The sequence below is a fragment of the Benincasa hispida genome, chromosome 11 (assembly GCF_027475165.1).
Source record: "Benincasa hispida cultivar pf3 chromosome 11, pf3_genome.v1.1, whole genome shotgun sequence".
Classification (NCBI taxonomy): domain Eukaryota; kingdom Viridiplantae; phylum Streptophyta; class Magnoliopsida; order Cucurbitales; family Cucurbitaceae; genus Benincasa; species Benincasa hispida.
In genome coordinates, this window is record NC_143488.1 from 49597821 (window position 1) to 49624959 (window position 27139).

Genomic DNA, 27139 nt, shown 5'->3' on the forward strand with positions numbered 1-27139 from the left:
AAGGAGGGCAAATATGATAAATCTAGGTTTTATTTATTTATATTATTAATTTTAATTTTAATTTTTTTATTATAGAAGGAATCTTCTGAAATAATAGTGTGAGAGAGAATAAGTATTACTGTTAAAATAGTGCGAGAGAGAATAAGTATTGCTGTTAAATTTCAATATCGAGTTAAGAAATGCATAAGAGAGGTTAAAAAGACTAGAGAATTAGAAATCAAAATCGATTGGTTGACACGGATTTTTGTAATTGTTAAGTACAATGGTTGAAGGGAAGAAAAATCAAATGGAATGCTTATTGGAATTTATGATCTCTATATTTTAAAGGCACTTGCAAAAGTAGCTAAACGTTACTAGAAATTTGCAAATGTAACAACCCCTTCAATTTTGCAAAAATAGTAAAATTTAGTGGCACAACCCGTGTTGAAAAAAACTGAGCCCAAACGATTATATACCTGGTACAATTTGATATATCATTGATGTACCTAATAATGAGTGTAGATATACCAACGATATACCTGCTATGAACGATGATCGTGATATATTACTTCTCTTTACTTCTCTTTATTGTGTTCAGTTTCTCGTACTAAATGGTGTTGGGTTTTCTACAGATTTTAGATGAAATGCCTGTCTTGATGTACCTAAATGTTTGTCCCTCATATCCGATATGAATGGTGATATATCATTGATAATGCCTCATTCCTTATATTATTATTGAAGGAATCAATAACATAGGTGATAGGTATACCTAATTATGAGTGTTGATAGACCAAGGATATACGTGATATACTTGATATGAGTACTGATACTCCAGGACTCGTATGATCCAACTTTCTTAAGTATAAGTTACTTCTACTTTATCCCCTCAAATCAGAAATAAAGTAACGGTATCTTCACATTTTGTCCATTTATTTCGCTTCTATTCTCTTTTTCATTATTAGGTGACGTCCTTTGCTTTACTTAAAATAGAAAACACATTAAATGATACACATGTGGCCCATAAGATAGAAATTTCCAACATAAGGACAAGGTCTTGTTCCTTAAACTCTTTACATCTTTATCTTTGTTAGCTCTTCCACATACACATTCATTGGTTTCAATTAAGTGTTCTGTTACAGGGTATACATGTGAGTTTGTGGTGGGCATTGTCTGGAATCCATTCTTCACTAAATACCTTTACGTAATTGCACCGGACGCTGCTGATAATTCAAGATAATATATATATACACAAATATATTGTTCTTCTGTAGAGTTCCAAAATGATTATTTGAACAACGATCATATATCGAAATTTCTTCTAGAATAGTGCTAGTGGAACTCTGCACTTTATGTTCTAGATATTGTACAAGGGAGGGAGATAATTTCACCTCTGCTTGCATAATAAAAAACTTTGCAGTTCTTTTATAGGGCCACAGCTCGAGAGTTGAGACGGCTTGATAGTGTTTCACGGTCTCCCATATATTCCTCCTTCACTGAGACTCTTGATGGGTCTGCAACGATTAGAGCGTTCAAGTGTGAGGTGTTATTTTGTGTCTTGTATTTGTTATAAAGTTTCTGTTGATTATTTCCTTTATTGTGAAATTTTATATTGTACTTATTGTATTATATTTGCTGTATTTTATTCTTTCCTTATTTGTAATTGGGTATTTCTTCTATTTAAGAAACTCTTTCCTCCTAAGATTAATAAGAGAAAAAAATAATGTTTTTTTAGCAGTTTCTAAGAAGAATAGTTATTCAAATTGTTAGATGATATTCTTAAATCACATTTGACCCAAAAAATAAGTTGATAGGTGAAGACAAATTTAATATTATATCATTTAACACACCCCCTCACTTGTGGGCTTGAAATATAAAGACTCAACTAATGAGTGGAAATCAATATTAATTGGGAGGAAATAACATTCCAGGGAGTTTGAACATAAGACGTCCTTGGAACATTTGCTCTAATACCATCTTAAATCAGCTTAAACTTTTGGGTTAATCAGTGATTTAAGATGGTATTAGAGTAGGTGGTCCAAAGATGTCCTATGTTTTTTTTTTTAAAAAAAATAGAAATGAGACTATTCATTTATATAATGAAAGAGTCTAATGCTCAAAGTACATAAGAGGAAACGAAGAAAAAACTTCAAGCATCCAATACAAGGCTAGGACCAAATTACATCATAAAGACTGAACTCTAGAGAAAAAAGTAAAACAATCCCTGGAATGTTATTTCCTCCCAATTAATATTGATTTCCACTTGTAGGATCTTATACATATTACAAATGAAATATAGTATTGGTAGGGGTCACATTCACTTAAAAGTTGAATATGTGTAAAATAAATAGTTTTGGGTAGAAGTTATTTGCAATCTCATTATTCAATAAAGATATTTCCAGTTAAAATTTATAAGGTGCTCAATGCCTCATAATTTCATTGGCCATTGATGCTATTTTGTCTTGATGGCTGTTCTTTGATCAAGTAATGTTTGCAAATAATTGCTATTCGCTTTAGTATTTTTCTACTTATAGAATTTGACGAATACAGGATTTCTTTTTCACAAGATTCACAAAGCATATCATATTGTATCAACAAACCAGTTACTCAGAAATTACAGCAAGTTTGTGGCTATCCCTCCGACTTCAGGTATATTTAAAGGAAAGTGTTGTGTTTATGACCTAATATCTTTTTCAAACACACGATCAATCAATTGCGTGTATAACTAAATTTGTTGTTGCCAATGTGCAACATTTGTATTGCAGTATAATCCTCTTCTCCTTAACAACTGATGTAAAAATCACTCTTTATTATTATTATCACTATTATTATTGATGTGAAAAACTGAATTAACAACTTAAATACAGTTTGTAAATACTATCAGGTAGAAAGGGAACCCGTAAAACTGGTTAACAGTCAACCTGGCACGGAAATTCTGAGCCCAAAACAAAATAAGTTATTAATTAATCAAATTAAATGCCTAAAATAAAGTAATAGGCATATATGGAAATATGGAATCCAAGCTTCTGAACTACACATCCTTTCTGTACATTTAGATATTTTTTACTTGCATTTTCTTTATCGTTGATTTCAGTTTTTCTTTTTTTAATTTTAGCCTATGTATTTGACCAGTGTGGATGAAAGTAATAGGGATCTTTTTTTATTGTTGTAATTAGCTTTTACTTTCAGTTATTAGCAGGTTTGATAATTTCTTTTATTGCGGTGATGGCTGTTATTGGATCTCTTGGAAATCTCCCACTAAACATTGGTACTCCAGGGCTGGTATGATCTGACTTTCTTATTTATTAAAGATGCTGCTAAATGCTCCCGAAATTTGATAGATGGACAATGTGATGTTGAGTCATTGACTTGTAGTGCAGTGTCAAGTGTCTAATTCAATCTTGAGGGCTGAGCAGGTTGTTTCCAGGCTTAAGATTAATAGGGATAAGAATTTTGAAGGGAGAGGGGGGGTTCCCATCTTGATCTAGTTAAGTGGGACGTTGTATTGCACTTGTGACCGATTGCGTTGCTTGCTTTGGGCATACACAACTTGGGAGTCAATAATGAGGCCCATCTAGTTAAGTGGTTGGGGCAGATACGGATAAGATTGTGCATCTCTCATTTTTCTTTTTTAATATATCTCATTTTGGTTTATGTTAAAATATTGATAGAAGATTTCATTTTCCGGAACCCATCAACTTTTGAGTTCAATAATGATTTAACATGGTATTAAAGCATTCAAGCCTTTGTAATATCACCTCTTCCCAATTAATACTGATAACCACTTGTTAGGCTTTGTGATAATTTCCGACTCACAAGTGGTTGGGAGTGTTAAAGTGTTGATATAGCAATTAAAATTTTCCTTATCAATTTAGCTTAAACATTTGCATTGGTGATTTTACTGCACAATTCTAATTTCTTGTCAACCGTACAATTCTATTTTCAATAAGAAATGGAAATTTTCAATGTTATGACATAGAGTGATTAATTAGACCTTACATTGTTTGCTGGATAGGTTGGGCTGGCACTGTCATATGCTGCTCCAATCGTTTCTTTGTTGGGAAACTTTTTGACAAGTTTTACTGAAACAGAGAAAGAGATGGTTTCTATGGAAAGAGCTCTTCAGGTATGAATGAAAAACTTCTATTTTGTTCAAATTCAAGAAAATTATTTCAGTTATTTATGTTTTTATTTATGTTCACTTTTTTAGTATATGGACATTCCTCAAGAAGATTTGCATGGGTGCCGATCCTTAGATTCAAAGTGGCCATATCAAGGAAAAATTGAATTTCAAAATGTTACTTTGAGATACAAACCATCTTTGCCAGCAGCTCTTCGTGATATTTCTTTTACAATCTTGGGAGGAGCACAGGTGTGTGAAAAAATAAAGACCGTTGAAAGGATGGATGCTTCTGTTTTCTATCTACTTTTATGTTTCACTCCTACTGCTTCCTTGCTGCCTTGTTTATATTCTTACAGTATGACATCGTGTTTCATTCATGTTTATTGAAACTGGAGATTTGGAAGGGGCCGCACGAAAGCAGGTCCCCAGTTTTGTTCATGTTTATTGACATCATCTCTTCATTTTCTAATAGGTAGGCATAATTGGTAGAACGGGTGCTGGAAAATCTAGTATCCTCAATTCCCTATTCTGCCTTACACCAATATGTGCCGGGCGTATATTGGTGGATGGGATAGATATTGCTGAAGTCCCTGTTAGAGATCTACGCATGCACTTTGCTGTAGTTCCTCAAACTCCATTTTTGTTTGAAGGATCATTAAGGTGCTTGAATGAAATGCTTTCTTCCAAAATATTGTTTATGTTTATTTCTTCAATTTAACATAGGAATCAATTATTCCTATCTGAAATAGTTTGAAAATTTTTGTTGGAAGTTTCTGTTTATTTAATCTTCAACCCTGAAATTTTCAAAATTATTTAGTTCAGTTGCCTTTATATCTTTTACTAATGCACAGGGAAAATCTGGATCCATTCCATTGGTATGACGATCAAAAGATTTTGGAAGTTCTTGAAAGATGTTATATCCGGAGGGAAATTGAAGCAGCTGGAGGATTAGATTTTCATGTTAAGGAATCTGGGCTATCATTTTCTGTTGGGCAACGGCAGCTTCTTTGCCTTGCACGTGCACTTCTCAAGTCCTCTAAGGTGAGGAGGCAAAATCAGTTTTTTTTTAATCATATAGTAGTGTGATAAAATAAATCTTCTTTCTGTTTTTTCTGTGATATGTGATGTTGCCGGCATCATTTTAATATTCATATCCGTAAAACTCTTAGGTTTGAGAAATAATCAAAATGCTTTATTCATTCACCAAAGATATGAATATATACAAGAATACAAAGCATAGAAAAGGAAAATATCACAAAATATTTACAAGAATGGAAAATCTTAATTATAGAATTATAACACTCCCCTCAAGTTGGAGCATATATGTTAATCATGCCCAACTTGTTACATAGATAATCTATACGTCTTCCATCCAATGCTTTCGTGAAGATATCTCCTAATTGTTCTCCAGTCTTCACATATCCTGTAGATACCAACCCTTGTTAAATTTTCACACGTACAAAATGGCATTCAACTTCAATATGTTTAGTCCTTTCATGAAAAACTGGATTAGAAGCAATATGAAGTGCTGCTTGATTATCACACCACAACTTTGTCAGTGTGGTGATTTCAAATCCCAACACAACAAGAAGTTCATATATCCAAATCAATTCACACACAGATTGTGCCATTGCTCTATATTCTGATTCTGCACTTGAACATGACACCACATTTTGCTTCTTACTCTTCCAAGAAATCAAATTACCACTAACAAAAACACAATACCCTGAGGTTGATCTTCTTCCAATGCAGCCCAATGATCAACTGTAGGGCATGACATGTACTGACTCACAATACTTACTGAATAGGCTATGTTGGGTCGAGTCACTATAAGATAATTAAGTTGTCCCACTAGCCTCCTATATCTTTCAGGATCTTTTACCAATTCTCCATCTTTTGTGAGCTGTAGGTTGGGCATCATTGGGGTACTACATGGCTTAGCCCCTAGCTTTCCTGTTTCAGTCAACAAGTCAAGACATATTTTCTCTGTGATAATAGAATTTCTTTCTTGCTTCTTATCACCTCAATTCCTAAGAAGTATTTCAACATGTCCAAATCTTTTGTATGGAATTGACTATAAAGAAAGGTCTTTAAGGCATCATCACCAGTAATCATAATATCATCCACATATACGACTAACAAGATGACACCACCCTCAGATCTTTTAAAAAAGACTGAATGATCTGACCTGCTCTTCCGCATTCCAAAGCTTTCAATCACCTGACTGAATTTACCAAACCCAGCTCGTGGGCTCTGCTTTAATCCATACAAGGATTTACGAAGGTGACACATCGTTCCATTTTCCCCCTGAGCAACAAACCCTGGTGGTTGCTCCATATACACCTCTTCTTGAAGATCACCATGAAGAAATGCATTTTTAATATCAAGCTGATGTAAAGGCCAATGATTGATTGAAGCTAATGAAATAAACAACCTCACAGATGCCATTGTTGCTACAAGAGAAAAAGTATCAGCATAGTCAACGCCATAAGTTTGTGCGTAGTCTTTCGCTACGAGGCGTGCTTTTAACCGAGCAACAGAACCATTAGGATTGACTTTAACTGCAAACACCCATTTGCAACCGATAGCCTTCTTTCCTGCAGGGAGAGAAACTAAATCCCAAGTACAATTATCATCTAAGGCAGTCATCTCCTCCACCATTACGACACACCAACCAGGATGAGACATAGCCTCATGAACAGTTTTCGAAATGGATACAGAATCTAAGGATGCAATGAATGAACATTTGGACGGTGACAAATGGTTATATGAAACAAAAAAGGAAATAGGATGAGCACAAGTACGTTTACCTTTACGAAGTGCAATAGGAAAATCATCACCCATTTCTGGATCCAATGACGAAGAAGACTCTGGTACAGGGCATGGAACTGGAGGAGGTTGTCGTCGAGTATAGACCTTAACGATGGGAGGAAGAGTAGAGATAGCCACAGGTAGAGATGAATCAGGAAGAGGATCGGAAAGAGAAATAACGGTGTAGACAAGGAAATCATCCTCTAATTCCTTATGCTCCCCCTGACTCTTATTCGAAGAGAAAGACGATGATGAAAAAAATGGGGTATGTTCAAAAAACGTGATATCAGGAGAGACTAAATATTTATTTAGACTAGGACAATAACACCGATACCCCTTTTGGACATGGGAATAACCAAGGAAAATACATTTTAAGGACTTTGGATCCAGCTTGGTATGCTGAGGCCGAACATCCCGAACAAAGCAGGTACAACCAAATATTCTGGGTTGAATGAGAAACAAATGTTGCTTGGGGCATAAAGTTCGAAAAGGTATCTCACCCTTAAGAATGGAAGAAGGCATGCGATTTATTAAGAAACAAGCTGTGGAAATAGCATCAGCCCAAAAGGATTTTGGAACATGCATCTGAAACATCAAAGCTTTGGCTGTCTCAAGGAGATGACGATTCTTTCGTTCTGCAACCCCATTTTGAGATGGAGTATCAACACAAGAAGATTGATGAAGAATGTCATGGGCATCTAAATAAGACTTGAGTGTATGAGAGAAATATTCCTTAGCATTATCACTCCGTTTGGAACAAATAGGTTGGTTATTTTGGATGTGAAGGCTTTATGACGGTCAGACAATCTAGGATAAGAAAGATAGTTTTCAATGAGATATTTGGTGCATTTACAAATACCTTTCCTATGGGAAATTGGAATATCAGGATCAGAGACATCAGTTAAAGGATTAGAAGGAGATGAAGAACTAAGAGAAATAGGAGTAGAGTATCTAATACCTGGATCTTCAGGATCATTCATGGGAGTATTTGATTGGTCCTTTGACAAGTCAACTGTCTGATCTCGAACTTTTTTAGTCAAGTTTCTTCTAGTATAAACTTGAAGTTCAGGATTTCAACTTGTAGAGTCATTTTGTAGTGTTTCTCCCCCTGAAGAAGAATTCTCCATACTTGGCATCGAAGGACTAGAACTCATAATTTTAGGACCACTGATGTTTATGATGAAAAATAGAAAGAGAAGGAAGAGAGGACACACATGGGGATATGTGGAAAACCCTAACACAGGGAGAAAAAACCACGATATAGAGTTTTTCTTATTATAATTTGATACACCAGATACATAGAGGCTACATGCTTAAATAGGAAAAAGGGAAATCCTAGAGTACAGTGAAAAGATGAAATTTCCCCTAGGGCTAACACCCTATTTTCAACACTCCCCCTCAAGTTGGGGCATAAATATCAATGAGGCCCAACTTGCTAATACATGAGTCAAAGAATTGTCTGGGAAGCCCCTTCGTAAGACATTTGCAATCTGCTGACTGGAAGGAATATAGGGAACACAAATGTTGCCATTGTTAAATCTCTTATTGATAAAATGCCTATCAATCTCCACATGCTTCGTTCTGTCATGTTGTACTGGGTTTATTTGCGATACTTATCGCGGCTTTGTTATCACAGTAGAGTTTCATCGAATCGTCATGACCTTGATCAAAATCACTTGGGACCTTTTCTAGCCAAATTTTCTCACATATCCCCAGACTCATGGCCTTGTATTCAGTTTTGACACTACTTGTGGCAACAACTCCTTGTTTCTTACTCCATGTCACAAGGTTACCCCACACGAAGGTACAGTATCCAGATGTCGACTTTTTGTCTACCACAGAGTCTGCCTAGTCAGCATCCGTGTATGCCTTGATGCACCGTCTGTCGGACTTCTTGAACATCAACCCTCTGTCTGGAGGGGTTTTTAAATACCTCAGGATGCGCTCCACTGCTCTCATATGTTCTTCGTAAGGAGACTATATGAATTGACTAACTACACTGACCGCATATGCAATATTTGGTCTGGTATGGGAGAGATAGATTAGCTTCCCAATAAGCCGCTGATATCTTTCCTTGTTAACCGGAGCACTGTTACTCAAGTTACTGAGTTTAGCATTAGCTTCCATAGGAGTGTCCACTGGTTTATAGTCTGTCATACCTGTCTCCTTAAGTAAATCCAGAGTATATTTTCGTTGAGAAACCGAAATGTCTTCTTTCGATCGAGCCACTTCCATTCCAAGAAAGTATCTCAATTTTTCGAGATCTTTAATATCAAATTCCTTAGCTATTTTCCTCTTCAATCTGTCAATTTTTGAAGCATCATCACCTGAAAATAACAATGTCATCTACATACACAATCAAAATTGCAATTTTCCCGGATACTGATCTCTTTGTAAAGAGGGTGTGATCTGAGTGTTCCTGACTGTACCCTTGTGACTTCACAAAGGTAGTGAATTTGCCAAACTAGGCTCTCAGAGACTGTTTCAACCCATACAAGGACTTCCTCAGTTTACATACCCGGTGATTGAACTGTTTCTCGAACCCTGAGGGTGGACTCATGTAAACTTCTTCTTCTAATTCTCCATTAAGGAAGGCATTCTTCACATCAAATTGGTGGAGAGGCTAGTCTTTATTAACCGCAACTGAGAGAAGAACACGAACTATGTTTAAATTTGCTACTAGGGAGAAAGTCTCGGAATAATCTATTTCGAAGGTCTGAGTGAAGCCTCTGGCAACTAATCGGGCCTTGTACCTATCAATCGTTCCATCAGGTCTATATTTAACAGTAAACACCCACTTGCACCCAACTGCTTTGTGTCCCTTAGGAAGAGTAACCTGGTCCCACGTGTTGTTTTTCTCAAGTGCCTCCATTTCCTCCATGACTGCAGCTCTCCATTCGGGAATCTCCATTGCTGCATGTATATTGCTAGGTATTGTAATTGTGTCTAGGCTTGTAGTGAGGGCTTTGAACAGGGAAGACAAGTTGCTATAAGACAAGTAACTCTGCAAAGGATACTTCGTGCAAGATCTCGTACCTTTCCTTAAGGCAATAGGGAGGTCAAGAGGGGCATCATGGTCTTTCTTCTCCTCTGACTCGCTACTACATTCAGCCTCCTACTCATGTGTCTTATCTTCTAAGGGGATCTCCTCCAATGTCAACAATGTTCTCTGCTGGAACAGGTTCTTCACAGCTACCATCACTTGTATCAATCACATTCGGTGCTGTTATTGTCTTCTCTGTCTTTACTCACATTATTTTCAACACAAGCATCATTGTCAACATAAATGTTATCAGTATCAGGTATAGGATTACTAGTACCTGGAACTGACACCCGTTCTGACTCATGGACTGGAGCCGGAGAAGTAACAGGCGGCGCTATTTCCTTTTTGATATTCCTCCTATAGTACGTGATCCATAGGACTTGTTCGGTAGGCAAAATGGGTTCGTTGATACTTATGTTAGGAATCGGTTCGAGTAAGACTAGCAGACTCGGACCCCAATTAGTCTTTTCACTAATACTCTTTCTCTGAAGAGGACTAAGGGGAAAGAGGGGGTGATCTTCGAAGAAGGTGACATCCATGGAGACAAAATATTTTCGAGAAACAGGATGGTAACATTTATACCCACGTTGATGTAGAGGATATCCCACAAAGACACATTTCTGAGCCTGGGGGGTAAACTTGGCCAATTTGAGGCTCCATACTCCCTACTAGAATAGATCGTAGTAGGGAGTCTTCTCCCTTCCATATACGTTTTTTAGGGTCACCCGGTCTCGGTTTCGGTATCTCTCTTGTCAGATATCCGAATTTATGCCGACCCTCGAGGGCCATTTTTATGGATTGGGACCAAGAAAAATAATTATGACCATTTAATTTCTCCCCTACAATACAACTAGTAGAATTTCCTATTGCACAAGAAAATAAATTTGCTGTAGACAAAGCAGGGAAAGAGGTTACTGGGCTTCCTGAGTAAGTTGGTAGATTGGAGGGTAGTTCTGATTGGCCATTAGAGGTAGCCCCACGAACCTCTCTGAGGGTAGCCATCTGTTGCTGAACTGACTCATTCTGCTATTTAATTTGGAGTTGAAGTTGAGCGAGCTGTTCCTGGATATAATCAAATTTCTGTTCCATATATGACAAAGACGATTCACTCATCTCCAATCTGCCACCCACGGGAATTCCTTGGCTGAAACCACTATTCACTCTTAGCTGGAGGGAAGGCATCGCGGTTGGAATAGGGAAATCTACTGGTGCGGCTGGGCAAAGAGGACGGCTCGAGTCTGAAGCATTGCAGCTGGCTGGGATGGTAGAGCTGGAGCCGAATGCCTGAGCCTGCGTGCTGACGTCTGCACTGGAACCGAGCAGCGATTGGGGATGAACGAACAGCTGAAGCCAGTCCAGAAAGCTCCGACTAGGTGGGCGTCTTCGATCGAATGGTTGCCGCTCGTGGAAGGATCGGTGCGAGGTTGTGCGATCGGCTGACTGCTGCTCGTGGAATGGTCGGCGTGAAGCTGTGATCCCGTCTGGCGCGCTGTCGCCTTTATGGCTGCCGTCTGGTGGCCGATCCAATCAGCCGGTTGGGTCTGTTGATTTTTTACCCTGTCGGCTACCTGTCCTTCGGGTTGGGCTGCTCCAATTGACTAATGAAGATGAGGTAAGATCGTCTGGAAGTATCGTTGTATGGCTATTTGTACGACAACTGCAATATCTGTGGTTGTGGTGCCAGATGGCACTTGTGATTCTCCTGTTTGATTTTCCTCAATGGTGGCCAGGGTTTCATCTCTTTGCTCCGATACCATGATGAAAAATAGAAAGAAAAGGAAGAGAAGGCGCACACAGGGATATGTGGAAAACCCTAACACAAGGAGGGAAAACCACGATATAGAGTTTTTCTTATTATAATTTGATACACCAGATACACAGAGGCTACATGCTTAAATAGAAAAATGGGAAACCCTAGAGTACAGTGAAAAGAAAAAATTGTCCCTAGGGCTAACACCCTATTTTCAACAGTTTGGGAGAGATGAAGTGTCCCAAAAATTCTCTTTCAAGATTAGATGTCTCCCCCTGAAGAGAATTTGGACTTAAAAACGGTTGATTTTCCAAAAAAAGACACATACATACTCTCAAAATATCTGTGGGTCAAAGGATAAAAACATTTGTAAGTCTTCCTATGAGGGACATAGCCTACAAATATGCATTTAGTGGTTCGAGGATCAAGCTTAGTTCGAGTAAGGGGAGAAGTATGGGCATAAGCAGTACACCCAAACAATTTAATTGGTAAATCAGAAAACAGTCAATTATTAGGAAAAAAAACTCATTGAAGTGATTCAGAGGAGTTTTAAAATTCAAAACCTTAGATGGCATTCGATTGATCAGATATGTAGTTGTAAGAACATTGCCCCACAAATATTTTGGAACATTCATAGAGAATATAAGGGCACGAGCAACTTTAAGTGAGTGTCTATTCTTTCGCTCAGCAATGTCATTCTGCTGAGACGTGTCACGACACGTAGCTTGATGAAAAATACCCTTATCTTGCAAAAAATTTGTTAATTGTTCATTGAAATATTCAGTGTCGTTATCAGAGTGAAGAATTCGAATTTTAGTTTGAAATTCAGTCTCAATCATATTATAAAACCAAACAAAAACCTCTTTTACTTCGGACTTTTTTGTTAACAAAGTCAAGTTAAACGAGTGTGGTCATCTATAAAGGTAACAAACCAACACTTACCACTATGAGTTAAGACTTTAGACGGACCCCAAACATCGGTATTAATTAAGGAAAAAGGCGTTGAAGCCTTGCATGGTTTAGGCAAATAGGTGGATCGATGATGTTTGGCAAAAATTCAACTTTCACATTGAAAAACTGAACAATCAAATCCTTTAAATAAATCGAGAAACAGATACTTTAAATAAAAGAAATTTGGATGCCTTAATCTACAATGTCAAAGCATTATAGTTTCTTTAACAGAAGGAGAACAGACACTACTCAAGTCCTGGACTTTTTTTTGACTAACAGAAATTTCATCAAAATAATAGAGACCATCAATCATCCTAGCACGTCCAATCGTACCTCCCGAGTCCTAATCCTGAAAGATACAATGAGTTTCACAAAAGATAACATGACAATTAGCATCCTTAGAAATTTTACTAACAGACAACAAATTACAAGCTAATTTTGGAACATAAAGGACAGAACGTATCATAAGTTTTTTAGTCAAAGGAATAGTTCCTTTTCCTGCAATAGAGGTGAAGCTACCATCGGCAATGCAATTTTTTTCATTGCAATACACAGGAGAATATGATTCAAATTAACAAGAGGAATTGGTCATATGATCAAGGGCTCCAAAGTCTATATAATCCACGGAGATGAATTAAGGCAAGTGAGAGCTGAGGACAAGTACCTGATTGTGCCAAGGAACACTAGGATTACAATATGATGATTTGTTCTTTAGCATCTTTAGAATTTGATCAATTTGCTCTTTATTAAACGGGTTGGAGTCAACAACATTAGCATTAGAGGTATGTTGATGGGAATTGTGCTCACCTTGCTTAGAACTTTTCCAATTCACAAGTTTTCCATGAAGTTTCCAACAAGTTTCATGTGTATGTCAAGGTTTATTGCAATGGTCACACCAGACACGAGGTTTTTCATGTGGCTTGTTGGATTGATCAGAAGCCTTCATTGTAGTATTTTCAGTCACCAACATAGAGCACTCAACTGAATCAATAGGTTTTTTTGCAAATCATAACATTTATGCAACTTCCTGCGAACTTCAGAAAAAACATCATTAATAGTTGAAAGAGTAGTTTTTCCATGTATTCTACCTCTAACCTCATCAAACTCAATATTGAGGCTGGCAAGAAATTTGTAAATACGACCATCTTCAACAGTTTTCCTATAGTGCTTTTAGTCCTATGTATACTTCCACTCCTACGTATCAAAGAGGTCAAGGTCTTGCCAAATCCTTTTTAAGGAGTGAAAGTATTGTGTAATTAAGTTAGCTCCTTGTCGTATATCACTCCATTTCAAATTCAACTCAAATACTTGTGACTGGTTGCCCAAATCAGAATACATTTGAGTTACACTATCCCATAAATCCTTGGCAGTAGAGTAACACATCTAGTTACAACCGATATCTTCAGCCATGGAATTGACAAGCCAAGTCATAACCATGGAATTTTCAGCATCCCACCCAGCGAATGAAGGGTCATTTGGACTAGGGACAATTTTTTCTCTCGTGATGTAACCAATCTTCCCTTATCCACGAATATACATCCGAACACTTAGGGACCAACAAAGAAAATTATCCCCATAAGTCGAATGGTAATTATTTGGACAATGGGACCAGTTGAATGGAGACAATCGTCGCAAACTCGAGTGATGCGTGCCGTAGTGTCCAACATATCGTTGAAGAAACAAAGACCCAAAATATAAAACCAATAGATCTGAAAAAAAGAAACACCAAACAGAGGCTTAAAAAAACTAGCAATGAAGAAAATTATAGCTGGCGAACGTCGGCGATGGGCGATGCTGAGCAGCAGAAATGGCGGTCGGCAACACAGACAAGGTCGAACGGCGAAGACTAGAAAATCGCGACCTAAAAATGCGACCAACAAATGTTCGAAGAAAAAAGAAAACGTTCGGCAGAGATGCGACTTTTGGCAAACGTTCGGCAGAGATGCGACTCTTGGCAGACGTCCGGTGGAGATGTGACGTTCAGCAATGAGGCTTCAGGTGACCGACCACGGCAGCAAACAAACAGAGACTGATCGGCGATGGCGACAGAAGGTTTATAGGGTTTCAAAATCTTTTTTGTTTTTAGGATTTAAAAAAATTAAGGTGTCTTTTTTTCGGGTTTTTAGGGTTTCAGAATCTTTAAGGCTCTGATATCATGCTGAAAAACATTATTTTTTCTATTATTTCTCTTAGGAGAAAAGAATTTCTTAAGTAGAAGAAATACTCAATTATAAATAAGGAAAGAATAAAATAGTAAATATAATACAATAAATACAATATAAAATTTCACAATAAAGGAAATAATCAACCTATTTCCTTGTTTTTGGAATTTTTCTTTCCTCTAAATCATGGCCTATAACTACATTCACTTTTAGTTCAAGTGCTATAATTTCTTTGAGTTTAAATTTGAGAAATGTAATGGAGTTACTTTTGTGCTTGTGTGTGTGGATGCTGAACTGACCCAAATCTTTTCAGGTGCTGTGTTTGGATGAGTGCACAGCAAACGTTGATACTCAGACAGCAGCATTGCTGCAAAACACCATATCCAACGAATGCAGAGGGATGACAGTGGTCACGATTGCCCATCGTATTTCCACAGTTTTAAACATGGATGATATTCTGATTCTTGACCATGGGATCCTGGTATGCAAACCCGCCTGTTAATATCTCTGAAGGAGTATGGCATGACCTGAAATAATAATTTTGCATGTGTATATCTTTGAATGAATATGCATGTCTTTTTGTTCCTGATTGTTGCTTCTTGGAATTTTAAATATACTTAGGATTCATTTGATAATGTTCTTGTTTCCTATTTCTAGATTAATAAGAAATAAACATGTAACATCCTTTGGTTTCTTTCTAACCATAATTCAGCAAGTAAAACCTTAGCCATATTGACCCAAATTAACCTAGGCACTTCCTTAGGGAAGGGCCATAAAAATCTGCTGAACATTGTTTCTAAAAGTATCTCCACCAACAGTTGGCTGAATATGTGCAATCAAAGCCGCAAGTCTTCACCTTCCTTCTTACACAAGGGGCAAATAGAAGGAGACAAACAACTCAAAGGGAACTTTCTTTGCATGATTGAGGAGCAGTTTAGAAAACTGAATATCATTATCCATACCGGGATATTTACTCGCCTCGGGCTTTTAGACTTCCATAATGTCTTATAGAGACATTTGTCCAATGGGGATGAATGGGAGAAGTGAGCAGTAAGGGATTTTACAGAAAAATTGTTGGATACTTCTAGGGATCATGTTCTTTTATCAAAATTCTCCGAAACCCACCGATTTGAAATTTGAGCAAGCAAATCTTGAAAATCTATTATCTCATCATCTTTAAAGCAACCGACGAAAAATAATAGACCATGAAGACAACAAGTGATCCCAATGAGCTGCTATGGAGCCCTTTGGTAATAAAGCAATCTTAAACAATCTTGGATAATGGAGGTTTAAAGGAAGGACATCAACCCACGAGTCAGTCCAAAAAGCAATTCTAGCACCGTTTCCAAGTTTAAAAGGAGCCAAAACTTCCACTTTCAACCAAGTTCTAGAAATGCTAATCTAAGGGCTTCTCAAGCGATTACCATTTTTCCCGACCGTGTGCCAATTCAACTATTCAAGGAGTCTTTTCCATATATGCTTCTAATGACCTGTCTCCATAATGAATCTTCTTCCTCCATGTACCGCCAACTCCATTTAGCTAGTAAAGCCATATTCTTAGCTTTGAGGCTACCCTAACCAAGACCTCCATCTATCTGTGATCGTGTAACAAGGTCTCATTTCACCAAATGGTTTATTCTGCTTTCCTTATGCTCTTCCCATAAGAAGTTTCGCATAATTTTCTAATGAAAGAATAACCGTCAGAAATTGCAAACAAGGACATAATATGTAGGAAGGTTTGATAGTACAGAATTGCACAAAGCAACTCTCCCTCCTCTAGACAAATTAAATCTTCTCCTATTGGTCTAGTCTTTTTTTTTTTTCTTTTTGAACTTTATCAATCACTGGTTGCCAAAAGGAAGCTTGTTTTGGGTACCGATCCAAAGGTAAACTGAGGTATAGAAAAGGCAAAAATTCAGCCATGCAATTTAGTTTTCCAGCCATGTGCAGCAACTCATTTTCATCCACATTGTTTATCATTTACTTTCAAAGGAAAAAATTTTCTTCTTTTTCTTAGATTTTATGTGTATAATTTTATTATTATGATTATTATTTTGAAAATATGTGTGTATAATGGGCTAATTCGAAACATGTGCATTTTTTAAGAAAAAATAAAAATAAAGTTTATTGTTGAATAAAAGAAATCTGGATATTTGATTGTCTAGCCTTAAATAAATCTCTTATTGTCAAGTTAACACACAAAAATATATATTGATACTATTAATAATCTGGATATTTAATAGCATGTTGTGCACTAAATTAATAATCATTTTACAAAATTTTTTGAAATTTGTTTTTTGAACAATTTATAAATTAACCTAATGGATCTTAACTCATTTAAGGTGAATATATATATATATATTTATTTATTTATTTATTTATTTATTTATTTATTTAAAGGTGACAATACTTTTAATTGATATATTGAAAAGAAGCTAATGTTCGAAGTACAAAGAGACATAATAGTTCACTCAAATTAGCAGACGAGGGGACCAACAAACGTATTGGATATCTCAACTAGGTTGACACATCTTTAGCGTCATCATCATATTCCAATGTTGAAGTAATTTAAAGTAGAGGTGTTCAAAAAACCCGATGACTCGAAAAAACCGATCAAACCAACCCAACCCAACCCATGCGGTTTGGGTTGGGTTATCAACTCATTTGGGTTGGGTTGGGTTCAAATAAATGAAATTTTTATGGGTTGGGTTAGTTCATGGGTTCACTTAATATAACCCAAACTAACCCGAACCAACCCAAATTTATTATTGACTTTAAAATATATATTTTTGTTACTTATAACACAATTATTTATACATATATTGATTTTAATTTTATTTATTTCAATATTTTTTGAATATTTTATTCTTCAACAAATCTTAAAAGTAGTTTCTTTGCACTTAAAAGAAAATTTTCACAATATAAATTGAAATTGAGTAGCTAATCTTAATTCTATGAAAATAATTAAATTAAATTTTTACATATTTACATTTTGTTTCTTTTTAGAACAAAATTTTAAATAAATGACTCGATTAACCCGAACCAACCCAACCCAAATATCATGGTTGGGTTGGGCTGGGTTCATTTTTTAATAAGGGTTATTTGGGTTGAAGAAATTTACAACTCGAATAATTGCGCTGTGTCTAAAAAGTCTTTCAACCCAACTCAACTCAACCCATTAATACCCCTAATTTAAAGAGACAATTCTCAATGATGAAAAGTAAAAAAAGAAGGAAGAAGAAAAGTACACACAGGTATACGTGTAAAACCCTAAGACAGGGAGAAAAAACCACGATATAGAGTTTTTCTTATTATAATTTTTGATACACAAGATACACAGAGACTACATGCTTAAATAGAAAAAAGGGAAACTCTAGGGTATAGTAAAAAGACAAGACTGCCCTCAGGGCTAAAATCCTAATTTCAACACTCAACATAAGAAGATACATAATAAAGTACAAACTCAAATCATGAATCAAATAATATATAAAGATGACTCTAATGTAGGAAGATGAAAGCACTCCAATTTAAATAGATGTCTTGCACCGAAAAGCTTGAAAATGGCTTGGATTGTTTCTTCTCTAATATATATTTTGTTATATTATAACTAATCATCTACAGAATATAGTTAAAATTTGATGTTATTGTTATAATTCTATAGTTAGGGTTTTCCATTCTTGTAAATATTTTATGATATTTTCCTTTTCTATGTTTTGTACACTTGTATATATTCATATCTTTGGTGAATGAATAGAGTATTCTGATTCTTTCTCAAACCTAAGAGTTTTACAATTATTAACTGAGTTTCGAGCTTTTGCTCGTTTGTAACTGATCTTTTCCTTCTTTTTGACAGGTGGAACAAGGAAGCCCCCAGGATCTCCTGGAAAACGAGTCCTCCAAATTTTCAAACTTTGTTAAGGCATCTAAGATGTGACTGTTGAACAAGTTCTGCTTTATATATGCCTGGATCATGCTTTCCTGAACGTCGAAGGAGCACTCCTGCCAACTGTTCGTTTTAATTTAACCATGCATGTTAATCGCCAGCATGCTGGCAATTATTAAATGCAAAGACCATTTGCTAGATCTCTAGTCATCTTAGAGCTTAATGTATGACGCTTTGGAGCTTTTATGATCGATCTCTTATTTTTCTGTCCGCTTCTGCGTATCAAGTATTGAAGATATTACAACTTATTTGCCAACTTACCATCATATATATGCAATTTTTTCTGTCAATGATTCTTATTCAGAGTTTCATCTTCTAATAACCTGGAACTTGCTTTGCCAGATTCAGTTGCAGCAGAAAGTTTGCTTCTAACAAAATGTTCCAAGTTTTCAAAAACTTTCAAATTATGTTTTACCATATTACGAATTTCCAGTTACAATAAGAGTGCACTATCATGATATTGTGAGATTGCTATGGTCTAATGGTGAAGCAGGAGTTATTGTCTTAACCCACACAACTTCATGTAATTTGGTAGGTCAGTAAAATACGGTTAAAGATAAAACTTTTGTGAAGATTTTTTACTATGAGTAATGAAACAAACTCCATGTTCAATATCATTGAATCTATCCTGATTAAGAGCAAACTAAAACCCACTAATTTGAGGTATAGACTTGATCTGTTGATATTTTCCGATGCTTTGTTTCTCTTGGAAAGACTTTTTTTTTTTTTTTTTTTTTTTTTTTTTTTTTTTTTTTTTTTGGTACTGAGACAAAAATATTTCTCAGCATAACTTGAACTCAGTTTTCCGATACCATTTTGTTCCATTTTGTTTCTTAGATTTCTTATAGTCGGCTATTCTGTTAATTCGATATGATTGAACTGTTGGTGTGGAGGAGTCTGTGCAAAGGTGGTCCTACTCTCTGAGGTTCGAAGGCAGAAAGCAGTGACATTTGTAAGGTAAGGCATTAATGTTAGACCTAAAGTCATTATAGGATTCTATGCTATTGTTGTTATTGGTCCATTCCTGGAGGAGGCATTTAAATTAGTTTTTACATCATGATGCAGTAGATCGGGTATGAGATATTGTTCCCCAAGTATATATACGTAACTGGATTTTGTGTGTTTTGTGGAGGGGACCAACCGCACACTGATTCCTATTATTTGCATGTTTATAGCAGTCAATTACTGAAGGATGCCTGTACTATAAAGCCTATTCTGTAGGTTGTAATAAGCTTCTGATTCTGTCACTTTTTTCTGATGAGTCCGGCTTATGGTCCATTTTTTGTTTCGTTTGCCTGCCTGGATAATTGCCACTTGCCAATTCCCCCTGTTTTGGTTCGGTTAATCAGCTTAGTGGGTCTTGAGCCACCTTTTCAAATTGTTCTTTGTGGGGGCACTTAGAAGTGAAGGGTAATCGATTCTATTGCAAGAACCTTAAGAAATTAATGCTTTTTAAATAGAGCTTAGCTACTTGGTGACTCATTGCTAATCTGCGATACCAATTAAAGAGAGTGGGTCCTCATTAAAATGTTTATACAAGTGACTGTGTACTTTTCCGGATTTAGATGGCGTCTCCAGATTATGTATGTTATCCAAAATCAAATTGCAACTGTCATCTCAGACATAGATGATACTTCTTTGTTGTTTTTTAATTAAGTTACATTTTATATTAACTTTACATGGAGCCATTAGAAAGTACTCGAGTACATTTTATACTTCTATTGTGTATATTTTCAATAAACTTGTTGAGAACATCGGAGTTTTTTTTTTTTTTTTTTTCCTCTCTCTCTAGCTTCGTGAGAGACATCGTTGGAGGGGAGGTCTCTTTGGATCTTCTAGTTGGAAGGGTGAGGGAAGTATTTCTAAGTATCATGCCCTTTAGATTGCTCGCTCCTTTTGATAGATGAGTAATGGGGCTCATAATGAAGTTCTGGAGAATATGTTTTTGTGGTATTAATTATGTTGAGAAGATATGCATGCATATGTTTCAAGAAGTTTAGTGAACGTATTAAATGATTAAATTATCTTAGTCAAATAGCTTAAGATTTTGGATTAGTGGGGGTTTAGCATAGTATCAAACAAGGAAATCTTATATTCAATTCTCCTAAATTTTGTTTTCTTATTTCATACTAATAATTTACATGTTAGTTCTCACCTTAACAAATTAATAACTGAGTCCACAAGGAGAAATGTTGAGAATATAGTAAATAATTAAACTTACCTTATCCCAAAATATTTGGGTCTTATGATGATTTAACTTACTATATGTGAATTGCCTTTTTTCCCCCATTCCCTCTGGACAATTTGTGTTTCACCTTCATGACCATAGAGGATTTATCTGTCATCCCTTCCCGCCGGAAGTTTTCTGATGTCTCCTTTTCTTTATTATTTTTTAAAAAATAATTTAAGGAGAAACACTTTCTTAATTGAACTTGGAGACATTCTTTCTAGCTTTATTTGAACGAAGAAATAGTAGTAATTGTATATTTGGGAGTGATTATGAGGTTAATATCACTTCTATTATTTTCAGAATCACTTTGAAACATACTTTTGATCACTCAAAATCAATTCAATAACGTAGTTTTTATACTATTAAAATTGATTTTGAATGATTATACGCATTTTCGTAGTGATTTTAAAATGATAAGAATGATTTTAACCATTTTAGAATCATTTCCAAACATACTATAGATTTGATTTGAAGCACGAAGTGTTTTTAAGGTCCTAATTATGCATTTATTTAATGTGAAATCTAGAAACAAGAAAGCTTGGGGACGACAAAAGGGGGCAACATCATCGCTGTCATGTAATTTAATTGCTCTTGAGCTTTTCCGTTAACCTTTGTGGACAAATGAGGCCCATCTTGTGATATCTGGAAAAAGAGGAAAAGACAGTTCCTTTTATTCATAGAGCTAGCTATTCATAGAAATGCCAAACAGAATTAACTTGGAACTGTAGGAAATTAAAAAATTGAACAACCACATCTTGACTCGGCCACTTTTGTCTAATGTCAACCTATCACAGGCATTCGATAGATTCTGCATCTACACAACAAAGAGTTCGATCATTTATCAGAGATCGCTTGAAAATATGTTCCTGGGAGGAACTATATGAAGTAAGCACATTTCTCTTCCCAAGTTGAGAAGGCAAGAGCTAAAAGGTGGGATGAGATGTCCTAACCAAAATATGAGAATTGAAAAAGGGATGTCAAACCCAACAGGAAAAATAACAAAAACAATAATGGAGGAAAGAAATCACTAGAATTTCTTATCACCTATCAATGGATTAAAAAAAATAATGTTATTGTCAAAGTGAACATAGGTCAACTTTAATTGACATGTACTTCTTCCTTTGAAGTTAGAGATTCAATTTTCTAAAAAAAAAAAAAAAAATCATGTTTCTAATGAATTAAACTCGGTCAGCGTTGGTGGCTGACTCAGAGGTTGGGATAATATGTATGATGTATGTTCCATTAGGAGTATATTCATTTTCTTTTTAGTGGTCAGAAAGATTGAAACGTATATCTCTGTTTTGTTTGGTTTTCAATGTTCATTTAATGATTAGTTTGGAGTGATCCTTTTGTCAATAGATGCTCCTATGTACCACTGTTGTCTCTAGTTCTGTTAATGTTGTATTCACCAAGTTCATTACTGTCCATCCACAAAGATGCAAAGGCATTTTATTTTGGGGTGAGGCCGAATAAAAGGTGGCTCATCTACATCCTTACAAATAAATTCAATATATATTTGGCAGTATAACGTGACTCACAATAAAGGCTTCTCATGCCATGTATCTCAATAGAGAGAAACTTCGAAAATTAGGGTTCTAGAGAGCTTGTCTTGATGTATAAATTCCCGGTCGTTACAATCTAGCCTGCAATATCTTTATTTTTTCTTTATTTTTTATGGATTTACTTCATTCACATAATGTTTTCCCTTGTTAGTGTATTTAAAACTCTTAAGATGTAGGTTTATCAACAAAGTAACAATGATCTGATCTTATCTAAAAGTGCATGCTTGAAATTTATGTCTCAATCAGGTTATTAGGATCTTAGATAAAAGTTAACTCAGTATTTATATATTTTTCTGTGTCGTTTCTCAATAAAGGGGGAAATCTAAAGAAAAGTAAGAGAAGAAAACTGAAAGAGGGTATAATAATGTAACTTATGGTATGTGTAATTGGGGTTTCTAATCTTGGTAGATAGAGAAACTTGTTTAAAACTGTTTTCTTTAAACCTATAGAGAATAATAAAAACCCGTACACATCCGTAGTCATAAATAACTCATAAGTATTTAAGTGTTATCTCCCACTTTTCCATTAATGTTCCTAATGTGAACTGGCTCTAATGATCATCATAACTATTTTGTAGTACAAGTACGTATTAGTGTGTTATAAGCTGACTAGGTCACCATTTGTTTTGTCAAATTAGTAATAGGTATTTTGTGGATTTAAAATTTCAAAACTACGCGTTCGTCTTAACCATTCAAGATGAAAGCAACTTTTCTATTTTAATGGAAGCACCTAACTGAAGTTCATCTTGGGATATCTGAATTTAGACATAAATGGACAGTCTTTGCCTCACGTTTACCATTACAACACCTTGCACGATCATAGTTATCCATTGCGGCTAAAACACTATAAATGCGTCAAACATGAATTACTAAAGTCTCATACATGATTTTGAATGTTGGAGTTTCCTTAGTAGGTACTGTAAAAATGTGTCTAAGCTCTCAAACCCTTCCTGATTTCAGATAACCTGATATGACTGAGTAAGACTTTTGTCCATTTACAAGTTGATATTACTTTAAATGCTAATTATGTGATTAAATATTAGTGGCAATCTCATGGAATTACTGTAAAATTTTTCAGTATCCATCTTCTTTTATGACGGCTAATGGTCATAGGAGAAGAGATGATTTGCAGCATTCATCTTTCTATGATGACTCCTAGTGTTATTGGAGAGAGATGGAGTCAGTTCAGTAACAGATGAGAAAAAGGGGAGCCGGGAGGGAAGAAAGTTGGAAAGAATGGTTCAGAAGGGGGCTTGAGTGCATGGACCAACTGTATCTTTTACTATTATTTTCTTTTTCTTTAAAAGAATTAATCCTATTCAATAGCCTCCTCCAGCCATCATATTTCTCCTTTTCCTATCTCTAACTTGGAGAGGATTTTCTTACTGATATAAAAAACAAAAATCTCCAAATTATAGGAGTGTGTACCATGTTGAGATGAAGGATTTTCATTTATAATGTTGACCTTTAGTTGAAAACTAGAGTTGTATACTTGTACAAGTATAATTAATTTAATTGTGGAAAATTTAATAAATACCCGAAATTCCAATGATGTTTTGCAATTTTCCACCCACCTGTCACATTAGCCCTCAACTGACTTCTAGAACTTGTTCAAGACCAATGATTGAAATGCGACTTAAAAAGTGTAAGCTTAACTTCTTTCAGTTGGCATTGACTACTGAAGAGCATTGGGGAGAAAAAAAAAAAAAAAAAAAAGAAGACTAGGCTAGAGTTTTATGAACATTCCTTTTGTACTGTAAGACAGTACACAGCAGGATTTTGTCATTTTCTGTACTGATTTGAGAAAGAAGAAAAGGAAAAAGAAAAGAAGAAGAAGAAAGGAAGATACTTAGATGTCTCGAGGGTCAACAAATATCCCTGCTGAAGATGGTGGAGATTTGATCCAATCAGACGTTTTAGATCTTTCACAGTTATCCCCTTGCAAATCTGTCAGCTTCTTGATGCACCATAGATCTTCATTCCATGAAAGTCTCCTCCAATGGGGGATGGCCACTCTTACAGGATCCTGTTGGCCTACCTCTGTTACCACTGCCCCACACCCCACATCGTCCTTGGCCATGTTATGCACGAATGTGCATAGAGATTTCATGAGGCGTGAACCATTAGTTCCTCTCATGGTTAGTCCGTATAAAAAATACACCCCAAACTGGCTGAATACATCTGGAAATGAAGGTACTCTCAGCCATGGTAGCCATGAATCCAGCAATCTACTTCCCATGCAACACGCATAAGTTAGCTTAGACACTCCTTTCACCTGCAACTTGAAAACTTCTTTAGTGTTCCACACGCTCAAGATTGCAAAGCTCTGAGGGAGGATCCCTGTTTCAGGGTCCCACTTAGGGAGCAGCTTCTTGGGAACTGCCATGAAAGTGCCCAAGTTAAGCTTGTTGTAAAGAATGGCGTCAATGTCCGTGGCGAAGAACTCGGCATTTGCAAAGAGATGGCGATAAATTTTAACAGCAATGTGCGGAGGAATGCGGACAATGGCGATCGCTGAGCCTATTGGCTTGTAATGGGCGTGGACAGGCTGAACCAGCACTGTGGGGGATCTGAATTTTGTGTATGAAAACTTCTGCGTAAACAAGCTGATGCACGGCTGATTGGCGCAGTCTGTTGCTATATATGCATAGTCTGCACCTTTTTGCTTGCACCATTCCTCTAAATGTTGAACAAGTTTTGTGCCAACTCCAAGCCTCCTGCATTGCACGAGCGTTTAACAATGTTTAGGATTTCTGGGTATTCCTAGCAACATTTTGCTTTTTTAGGTTTTATCATATTTCCTTCTTTGACTAGCATAGGTAATGTGATGTAAGAAACATTGAGAGAGAGAGAGAGAGAGAGAGAGAGAGAGAAGAAAAGAAAGTAGATTCTTGTGGACCAAACCTGTCAGGCTTAAGCAAATTCTTGTGGACCAAAGTGTGTTTAAAGCTGAAGGAATATTTTTTTGTATTATGAAGGAACAAAGAGAACAAACATGTTGTCTTATTTTTTATTGAATGGTAAGGCAGTCCCCTCTATACAAGTGTCCAATAACAAGCCAAATAGTTGGCCACATAAAAAGCTTTGGCTCTTATTTTTCTTAGATACCAAGACATTTGCTTTACTTTATGGTGGAACCTGATCCATTTATTTATTTATTTCTCTCGTTTTTTGTTTCTCCATTTTATGTTGTGGGAACAGAGTACTTTATCTGCTTTACTGTTGAAGGGATCAAACTCATTTCTAACTTTTAAGAGCTTCAAATATAATTTTATGTTACTTGGAACATCGTTTCTCCATTCTTGGAAAATCATTTTCAAGTTACTAACCATCTGAACGTTTAGATGGGATAAACTTTTGCTGAAATGATAAAAGAGACATTGTTCATGTCAAATAGCCAACTGAGAAAACTTTTTGGTAGAGAGATTAAACTCTTCTGTTAGGATTGAAGGAAGTATATTAGAGAAAGAGAAAGACCTGTGAGTTGTAGAGACCCTTAAGCCCAAAATATATGCCAGCTTTAGAACATGATGAGAATGACCTGTTGTCACATGTTTGATACATCCTCTTATAACTCCTATGATTTCTCTTGCTTTTCCATACTCTGCAACCTGTCACACAATTCCCGAAAAACACCAAATGAGAAATTATAGTATCCCAAGAGAAACCTTCTTATATAAATGTATATTATATTTAAGACGTACCATTTTAAATACATACAAATAAATGCATCATTTTCACTAGTTGATGGCATATGTATATTGTATTTACCAGCATGACGTGCAAAGGGAAGTGACGAACGCGGCAAATAGGATCACCCAGAAGATCAGTGAAAATAGAAGGCTTCCCTTTCTGTCCAACATCACACTGCCTCTCCATCTTCTCCACTGACACCTTATCGCTCTCTTCACAATATTCTCTCACTAAAACCGAATTACTATTTTCCTCTGTGTTTGACTCAACTTGTAGCCTATATTCATCAGCTATCTTCAGCACCATAGCTTTGAACAGAGAAAACCTCTACTAAGAACCCTCTTAGGATTGTGTTTGGAGCTTCAACCCCACCATCTCCCATATTTATACACCATTTTAGAAACTCTAATTAAGTGGGTCTCACTTATGTAGTGCCTCACCTTAATCCACGTTTTCCCACTTAAGCCTATTAATCATAGCTTTAAGATGGATTGATTAATAATGTTTTTCCTAATGACTATGATTAACCAGGTGGATTTAATTATTTCTTCAATTATTGTTTCATTAGCTACTCATAAGCAAAGCACCTTTATATTCAACAAGAATATAAGGTTATAAAAAAGAAAGATACTAGAAAAAGTACCTCGCATTTATATTTTAAAGTCACTGGTGGCTATGATGAGACCTTCATGATGGTGATGGTGATGGTGATGGTGATGCCAATCATGATCAAAAGCTATAATCTTTTAGCTCTTCTACTGATCAGCTCAATCTAGTCCAGGTTCAGTTTTGATTTTGGTTCAATCTCGATGAGAAGCGGTGTCGAAACCCATGTTAATAAGATGCGTCCTTGAGCTATTTAAGTGGTTAGATCTTAAGGTTCTTGTGTTGTACAA

The 27139-nt window shown here is 36.0% G+C and overlaps 2 protein-coding genes and 1 long non-coding RNA gene across 7 annotated transcripts in view; 2 read left to right on the forward strand and 1 right to left on the reverse strand.

Moving 5' to 3' along the window:
• ABCC13 (multidrug resistance-associated protein 11) overlaps nucleotides 1-19049 on the forward strand; it is an 84426-nt gene extending 65377 nt beyond the window's left edge. For all 4 annotated transcript variants that reach the window (XM_039048025.2, XM_039048026.2, XM_039048029.2 and 1 more), the window contains 9 exons: nucleotides 1397-1519; nucleotides 2527-2625; nucleotides 3166-3258; nucleotides 3992-4102; nucleotides 4187-4348; nucleotides 4572-4759; nucleotides 4951-5140; nucleotides 15130-15297; nucleotides 18670-19049. In XM_039048025.2, the coding sequence (XP_038903953.1) occupies nucleotides 1397-1519; nucleotides 2527-2625; nucleotides 3166-3258; nucleotides 3992-4102; nucleotides 4187-4348; nucleotides 4572-4759; nucleotides 4951-5140; nucleotides 15130-15297; nucleotides 18670-18750 (1215 nt within the window). In that variant the 3' untranslated portion in view covers nucleotides 18751-19049. The remainder of the gene's footprint in view (nucleotides 1-1396; nucleotides 1520-2526; nucleotides 2626-3165; nucleotides 3259-3991; nucleotides 4103-4186; nucleotides 4349-4571; nucleotides 4760-4950; nucleotides 5141-15129; nucleotides 15298-18669) is intronic.
• Nucleotides 19050-21366: 2317 nt separating this feature from the next.
• Nucleotides 21367-25274, forward strand: LOC150032705 (uncharacterized). Its single transcript, XR_016524531.1, has 2 exons — nucleotides 21367-23528; nucleotides 23629-25274. It is a non-coding gene; the product is annotated as an uncharacterized LOC150032705 (long non-coding RNA).
• LOC120089978 (putative N-acetyltransferase HLS1) lies at nucleotides 24158-26809 on the reverse strand. 2 transcript variants are annotated; one of them, XM_039047434.2, is made up of 3 exons: nucleotides 26322-26809; nucleotides 26028-26161; nucleotides 24158-25267 (listed from the first exon to the last, which is right to left on the reverse strand). In XM_039047434.2, the coding sequence occupies exons 1-3, from the start codon at nucleotides 26547-26549 to the stop codon at nucleotides 24400-24402; spliced, it is 1230 nt and encodes a 409-aa protein (XP_038903362.1). In that variant the 5' UTR covers nucleotides 26550-26809; the 3' UTR covers nucleotides 24158-24399. The 2 variants fall into 2 exon arrangements, with proteins under 2 accessions (XP_038903362.1, XP_038903363.1); XM_039047435.2 differs by having other exon boundaries at nucleotides 26255-26607.
• Between the last annotated feature and the right edge of the window lie 330 nt (nucleotides 26810-27139).